At 37.4% G+C, this 8,509-nt stretch overlaps 1 protein-coding gene across 6 annotated transcripts in view; it reads left to right on the top strand.

The window, feature by feature from the left end:
* The first annotated feature begins 363 nt into the window (after window positions 1-363).
* Window positions 364-8,509, top strand: part of ptpn21 (protein tyrosine phosphatase non-receptor type 21) — a 37,824-nt gene continuing 29,678 nt past the window's right edge. For 4 of the 6 annotated variants that reach the window (XM_057859130.1, XM_057859126.1, XM_057859132.1 and 1 more), the window contains exons 1-4: window positions 364-913; window positions 4,813-5,105; window positions 6,909-7,078; window positions 7,308-7,405. In XM_057859130.1, the coding sequence (XP_057715113.1) occupies window positions 4,926-5,105; window positions 6,909-7,078; window positions 7,308-7,405 (448 nt within the window). In that variant the 5' untranslated portion in view covers window positions 364-913; window positions 4,813-4,925. Of the gene's footprint in view, window positions 914-2,092; window positions 2,173-4,812; window positions 5,106-6,908; window positions 7,079-7,307; window positions 7,406-8,509 lie in introns of all 6 variants that reach the window. The other 2 variants (XM_057859128.1, XM_057859129.1) reach the window with 2 other exon arrangements.

Genomic DNA, 8,509 nt, shown 5'->3' with positions numbered 1-8,509 from the left:
TATTCTTGCACAATGCGATGTTTAGCGTGTGCGATAAGAGCTGTCAGCCGAGATGGAAGGTAAACATGCAGGTCAGCGGCCAGCCGGTCCAGGCAGCTGTCCCTTTTGGAGAATTCTCACCACCCGGCATTCCAGCTGTCAGGGGTCACGGCACCCCCGAAATCTCTATATATCCCTCCGCGACTGTGCCACTAATACATTTTTTTCCAGACTTTGGTTATGATTTTGGGACACTGTATAATTGTGTAAAAGTCAAATAGTTTGTAAAAGTGAGCTTTTTTTTTTTTTTTTTCTTCGGATTCATTTGGAAAATAACACAAATACAAATGTTCTAGTCCCGCGGATGAAAACACTTGTTGCGCTTCTAGTCCCAGGAAGCAAAACACGCTTGGAACCCGAGTGATGCGGAATGAGGCATGTAGTGGCACACTCGCGTTGACTTAGGAACTCATGCGTTTGGCATTTAGTGAAGTTATTTAGAATTGTTTGTCGCGAAAACGAAACATTTTGGAGCTACCGCTGGGAGTCACGTTCTTCCGAGCTTTAAACTCTCCTGGAGGCTGAGGGCTAACTTCAAGCGGCTCCGCTCAACGTATTTACCGGCTACGTCAGCCACTCGCGGGTGGTGTCTATTTGCTGGGCGTGTGTTAGCAAGCTTGAGCTAAGACACTTGTTTTTGCGCGTAAATCCTCATGAAGGTAACTACAGAGACCATATGAAGTACATTCTCGGTTACGAACTGGTGGATAGCTTACTTTTAAAGCAGTAGTTGCCATTTAGTAGAGTTAGAGCGGACTTTGGCGTGAGTTCATTTGAACCTCGGTGAAGTAGAAGGGGGCAGGGATTTAGTGCTGGAGAGTTCCACAGCCAGGAGTGTTTGGACCCGACTAATCAAGGAGGGTGAATCAATAAGGTAAATTCAAAACTGCTCTGCCTCCCATAATTATTTGATTTACATCAATATATCGCTCTAATAACAGCTAAGTTACCAGACTAATCCTGCGCAGTTGTCAATGTTTTGGTAATTGCAAATTTACAAAGACCTAAGAATGACATGTTTTTAGTACTCTTGTAGTGGTGTACAACTGCATTACAGTACACCATACCGGTGTGTGTTTCTAATATTTTAACTTTTTTGTAACTCTGCAAGAAATCATAATATCAGAGACAGCTCTCAGCATGGCACTGTACAGTGATCCCTCGTTTTTCGCGGTTAATGGGGACCAGAACCCGCCGCGATTAGTGGAAAAACCGCGAAGTACCGCCCCCCCCACCTTTTTTGTTCTGTTTTTCAATGCATTTATTCAAATTTAGCATTGGAAAGATAAATAAAAGACATTTTTATAGGTCTGTCAAACGATTAAAATTTTTAATCGAGTTATTTACAGCTTATAAATTAATTAATCGTAATTAATCGCAATTCAAACCATCTTTAAAATATGCCATATTTTTCTCTAAATTATTGTTAGAATGGAAAGAGTAGACACAAGACGGATATATACATTCAACATACGGCACATAAGTACTGTATTTGTTTATTAAAACAAAAAATCAACAAGATGGCATTAACATTATTAACATTCTCTTAAAGCGGTCAATGGATAGAAAGACTTGTAGTTTTTAAAAGATAAATGTTAGTACAAGTTATAGAAATTTTATATTAAAACCCCTCTTAATGTTTTCGTTTTATTAAAATTTGTAAAATTTTCAATCAAAAAATAAACTAGTAGCTCGCCATTGTTGATGTCAGTAATTACACCATGCTCACTCATTGTGACACCCATAAAATCATTTGGACCCAAGCGCCAGCAGAGGGCGCCAAACACCAAAAAACAAGTAACAAGCGGACATTACACTGCTGTCATTTTAATCTGTTTGAGCAGGGCATGTGCGTTAATTACGTCAAATATTTTAACATGATTAATTTAAAAAATTAATTACTGCCCGTTAACGCGATAATTTGGACAGCCCTAGTTTTTAAACTTTTTTTCCCACCCAAAGTACAGTGGTACCTCGATATACGATCGCTTTGACACACAATCTTTTTGACATCCGACGTAAAATTTGACTCGCCATTTGTTTCTACATCTAGTGTCCACCGCAGCAAGTAAACAAGGTGAAAGTGAAACTAAAAAGGCTCACTCTATCAAGGCAGCCAAGCGATGCGTTCAGGTACACCACACAAACACATTCGTTACATTAGAACCCGGTTTGTTACATTATTATAGGTAATATTATTATTATTGCTATTATTATACTATTATTCGGATTTTTATTCATAATGTATTTGTTTTGCTCTTTGTAATTGATATTTGCAATAGTAACATCAATATTTATTGAGAATTTAGGGTAGGTTTTCGGGCTGTGGAACGAATGAATGGAATTATAGTGTATTCTTATGGGAAAATCGTGCTCGACATACGACCATTTCGACTTACAAACAAGGTCCTGGGACGAATAAACTTCGTATGTAGAGGTACCACTGTATAATTATTATTATCTTTAATTTTAATAAATGGTTTTAGCTCTTCAAATGTAATAATTATGATTAGTTTTAAACATGTTGCTGTCCCACTTAATTATTTTTAAACAAGAATAAAGTGTTAAACATGTTGCTGTCCCACCTAATTATTTTTAAACAAGAATAAAGGAGAAAAATTCTTGTCTTTATTAAATGCTTTGTTGAGTGAGTCCACTCAAATACGCTCAAGCTGCTCACTTACACACAGTGAGTTGCCCCAGCAACTGTTTAACATGTTAAACTATGATTGACGCATTCGGGGCATCTAAGATTCGGCTTCCAAGCATCTCTGGCAAGATCAAATCTTCACGTCTGACAATTATCGTTAACTTTAATAAGCAACTCCAGTGCACTGCCTGACCAAGGAAAGCGGCAGGAGCGAGAGTGAGAGACTACGTGAACGGATTGGGACAGCTCTATAAAATACTGCATTTATTCATTCAGTTTTTAATTGGAAAAAAAAATCCGCAATGGACTGAGGGCACAAGGTTCGAAGATAGCCTACCATTAAAAACAAAACTGTAATTTTCGGCTTCTACTTTTTTCCCCTAATTTTGAATCCTGCGGCTTATAGTCCAGTGCGGCTTTATTTGGGTTAAAAGGTAACACTTTCTTTGACAGCTCTGTTATAAGACTGCCATAAGACCGTTATAATTATGACATGACACTATCATGGGCACTTATTAACTCAGTTTATGTCCAGCTCGGATCTTTAGATCCATTCAAAAGTGAGATATTTGGGCAAATGACACAAAATGGCATCTGTCATAAGCATTTATCAATGTCATGTCATAATTATGATGGTCTTATGACAGTCCATTGGCGCCACTGTCAAATAAATGGTTATCAAATATGATAACTCGCGATTAATGAAACAACTGTAACAGTAACTGAAGAAATAATTAGCACAGAACATAAATTTGGATTGTTCTTTACATCTGTAACTAGAGCTGGGAATCTCTGGGCACCTAATGATTCAATTACGATTACGATTCAGAGGCTCCGATTCGATTATAAAACGATTATTGATGCACCCCCCTCCTTTTTTTTTTTTTTTTTTTTTTTTTTCAATGTTTTGTACATTTGTTCCAAAATTGTTCAAAAATACTCTCAGGCTAAACCACACTACTATTTCAGTATCAAGTTAACATATAGCAGTAAAAAAATATACAAAAATAACATTAAATAAAAAACTCCAGTCCCCATTCTGTATCAGCAGCTTTAAACTACATTCAATTAATTTAATGTTGTGAATCAACCGTTAAATTTGATAAAATTGCTTCCGTTATTCCATAATTTCCCTTTTGTCTACTTTCGACATGTGAAAGTTTTAAAACTATTTTAAAGATAGATTCAAGTCAATATTTTACCGATTTAGGAGTATTTTAGATAAAAAGTTAATTAGGTTTGCATGGAAGGTTCGCTACTACAGCCTTGCAGGGAAGTGTACTGCTTTAAGATGGCGGCCGTTTATAACGTCCGCATCTAGCTTTTTGTAGATGTGCTGCTCACACTACCAAAGCTATATTGCATCTAGTCCTATATAAATGATATCCAATGTAACATTATATGGATGTACTTGTAGCAGTTTTTCGGCAGCAGTCAGGTATGTTGTTGTGTTTTTTTATCTCGTTGCATGAGTTGAGCTAGAGCCTTGAGTTGAGCATTGGCATTACCCGAGGGGCCGGGTAATGGGAAGCATGATGTTTAGCTACACTCTCGCTCTGTTCCGTCTCGAAGACCGCGCGGCACGCTGAGTGTTGTGTACTTCCGCTTTACTTCGCATATTTCAATAATCGGAATTTGGATGTTTGTGAATCGTTCTCGAATCTTCCACGGCCGAATCGCGAATAATCTAAGAATCGGAAATTTTGCACACCTCTATCTGTAACGCTGCAATGCATGTTAGGAGGCATGTTGGATGACAACAGTGTTGACAGCAGGTGGCAGCAGAGATTGACTGTCTCCCCCAAGGGAGCAGTTACGGCTGAATGAAGCTTCCTGAAGCAATGAATGGTGGTTCATTTGATCTTATGACAGTCTCATGATGCCGCTGTCAAAAATAGTGTTACCAGGTAATATCTTTTGGTATAAATATCCCATAATTCAGTGAGGACAGCTGCAGTTTATTGTCCAGTGCGGGTTATCTATGAACAAATGCCATTTTCGTGTCAAATTTTGGGGGTCGCGGCTTATAGTCAGGTGCGCCTTATAGTCGGGAAATTACGGTACTTTGTTAATGTGGTGGAATAAAACCAAAACTTGATATGACATTATGTGTATCTTTTCAGGTCTACCCGACTCTGCCCCATGACCATTACCATTTATAAAGTGTTTTAAAAAGATAAAGAGAGGCGATCCATTTGCGAGGACTAGATGCGAACGATTCACACCAGAGTGAATCATGCCCTTGCCCTTCGGCTTGAAGCTCAAGCGCACGAGAAGGTACACAGTTTCCAGCAAGAGTTGCCTGGTCACTCGCATCCAACAACTCAATGGCGAGTTTGTGGAATTCACACTGTCAGTGGAGAGCACGGGCCAGGAATGTTTGGAGGCAGTGGCCCAGAGACTTGAGTTGAGAGAGGTATGTCAGCAAAGGACAGTTTTGCTTGTTCTTTTCTCGGGTCATACGTAACAGAACTTGACCATAATTGGGAAAAAAATGCACCTGGCACTCTTTGACATCATATACATTTTTTAACCAAAAAAAGTTGTCAGGGGAAGCAAGATTGTCAGGAAATATGCATATATATATATATATATATATATGTAAAGTTTACACAGTTTAGAAACCAAACAAAGCTATTGTATAAAATATGGATCTTGACTTGTACAATTTAGAAACAAAATTCAGAGGAAAAAGTATACCTTATTACATCGCACAATTTGAAAACCCACAGTTTACCAGGAAGAAATACAACTTCAATGTCATGCAATTTAGAAACCAACTAAATTTGTCGTAGCGAATACACTAAGTTTTGTCATTTATAACCAAATACACTGTAATTATTAAGAACAAAAGTTGTAAGAGCTCGGAGCCAAGACATACTGCTGGGAAAAATTCACCCTTATCGTTTTCAGATTTATAAAATTGTCAGTCAAAATATGCATGCAATTAGTCGCAAAAAAAACAAAAACTTCCAAAAAACATTAAAAAAATTAATTAAACTTAATTCATAGACCACTATTGATGTCCAATCTATTTGAACTGGGAAGGGCAAATAATTAGTATGTCTTAGTCCCACTGATGATAAAAGACATCCAATGATCCTATCATATTGCACTTTCATTTAAAAATAAAATACCTGAATAGGGCTGCAGCTATCTATTATTTTTGTAGCCCATTATTCGATTAACTAGTTTGTTCAAATAATCGAGTAATCTGATAAGGAACATAAAAAGTTAAAATACCTGAGCAGAGCCTTAAACGGTATAAAAATGAATGAGGATCTAAGTACAACAAAACAACAATTGGCTAACTTGCATTGCAAAAGTCCCGCAAGCTTAAATGCTATAAAATGCTTTTTTTAAATTTTTTTTTTTAAAACAATGCTCTTAACAAATGGTTCAAAGACATATTCCCTCAAAAAACGACTAAAAATACCTGTAAACAAAATTACGAATGCATTAAAAAAAACATTAGCTCAAACAAAAACTTAGCTTATGTTGGCCTTAACAGAGAACAGCTGGATTCAGCCATGTGAAATGAATTATGTCATATTCACAGTTGCCACTAGAGGGCAGGGAATCTATCCACCTACATCAGTAAAACTACATGTAAAACAATTTTAAAACTAACCAAAGTTTAATTAGAATCTTTTGTCAAATCGAATTACTCGAGGTAATCGATTAATCGTTGCAGCACTATACCTGAACTTAGCTTCAAACTGTACAAAAAAAAAATAAATGAGGATCTAAGTGCAACAACAAAAAATGGCAACTTGCATAGCAAAACACGCTAGCTTAAATGCTATAAAATGCAAAAAAAAAATTCCAGTGCTCTTAGCAAATCGTTCAAACACATATTCCCGCAAAAAAACAACAACTGCTAAATATACCTCTAATCTAAATTAAAAAGGCATAAGCAAACATATGAGCACAAACAAAAAGTTATCTTATGTAGGTCTTACCAGGGAGCAGCTGGATTCAGCCATGTTAGATATGTTGTTTCATATTGACTGTTGTCACTAGAGGGCAGTGTATCCACCCAAATCATTAAAACTAAATGCAAACGCTTCAAAACAAACCATTACAATACCACTCCAATGAAACGAATCCTCGAAGCAGCAAAATTTTATTCAAAGCTTTTTTTGTAATTGATTAATTGTTGCGGCACTAGTTTCACATACATCAATCATATGACACTTCCACTTTCTCCAAACGTTAGATAACATTCTTCAGTCTATGGTACCAGAACAAGCAGAACCAGCAGCGGTGGATCGACCTAGAAAAGCCGCTGAAGAAGCAACTAGACAAATATGGTGTGGAACCCACGGTCTACTTTGGAGTGGTGTTCTACATCCCCAGTGTTACGCAGCTGCAGCAGGAGATCACGAGGTAACAAGGTTCTGTTTTGTTTAGTCCCAAAGCGACATCCTGGATTACTGTCCATCGTCGTTCAAGTAACATTTAAATAAGTTTGTCACATGCTCTTGGCTGTTAAACGTTTGTTTGCCTTAATTATACAATCTCTCTTCCACACAATAATTGTCTGCTGTCGTTTTATTTTTTTTAATCTCTTTTATCCCCTTTACTGTTCTAAAATGACCACTCCAAATTCTCATAGATATCAGTATTATCTACAGTTGAAGAAGGATGTGCTGGAGGGCCGCATCTCATGCACTTTGGAACAAGCCATCCGCCTGGCCAGCCTTGCTGTGCAAGGTAACGTGAAGGTTTTGTCTGCTTTTGTAGAACTGCTTTTATCACCTGCCATCTCAGACAAAGTAATTACAGGCATGACAAATAGTGGTTATCCAAAACACGCAAATTTACCACCACTGGAACGCTGCCTTGGAAGGCGTTCTTTGTAAAGTGACCTGAGGCGTTAATTGGCTTAACTGTAGAGGAACAGCTATTTGAGAGGAAGCCAATAGTTGTGCAAGTAGATTTATGAAAAGTATTATTGTTTACAAATCCACCCATCCATTTTTAACAAGTCAAATTTGTTTCTATATTTGTAAATTATCAAAGACTGGTCACTAGTCAGTCACAGGGCAAATACAGAGATAAGACAACCATTTGTCCTCACATTGAAGCAGTCAATGAGCAGGAGTTGAGCTGCGATGCCTGCACTGAGGTCAGGTCACTGCACCACGACAACACCGTTGAATAATTGCAAACCATACTTTAAAAAAAATCTAACCATCCCTATTATAGACACTTTGGTCCAATTATTTTACTGGTTGGTTGCAGATGGCACTCAAAAATCACATAACCACCAACCTTAAAAAAGACACCTTTTTTTCTGAAAATATGCTATGCAATTTTTCCACAAAATGTGAATACTTACAGATATATTGCCAATTTCACATAAAGTAATCCATTTTGTATTTTGGTGACTTATCACCCAATGTGGAAGTGGGTAGTAAAGCGTTACATGTACTCTGTTAAATTTACTTGTGCAACTTTTTGAGGAAAATGTACTTCTAAGAATACTTTTTACTTGAGTAGATTTGTGAAGAAAAAAACGCTACTCTTACTCCGCTACTTTGGGCTACAAAAGTCGTTACATTTTACCTCTTTATTCTACGTATTAGATTTATTAATTTTTTTGCAGCGATGCCCAGAGTAGCTCTACCAATTTCCCCAATGAGACATCGCAACAATAATCACATGACTCCATTATACCAATCAGACACAAGCTTCCAGTTCTATGATCACGCCTGCCTGTTCAATCACGTGGCGTCATTAAAGTACCATAAAAAATGAAGTATTTGACATGGAGCGCTGCCCTCATCACGACTCAAAAGCACGGAATTAAACCTC

The sequence above is a fragment of the Corythoichthys intestinalis genome, chromosome 15 (assembly GCF_030265065.1).
Source record: "Corythoichthys intestinalis isolate RoL2023-P3 chromosome 15, ASM3026506v1, whole genome shotgun sequence".
NCBI classification, from domain to species: domain Eukaryota; kingdom Metazoa; phylum Chordata; class Actinopteri; order Syngnathiformes; family Syngnathidae; genus Corythoichthys; species Corythoichthys intestinalis.
Note: the sequence above shows the minus strand (reverse complement) of the source record. Positions and strands in the feature narration are given on the sequence as shown.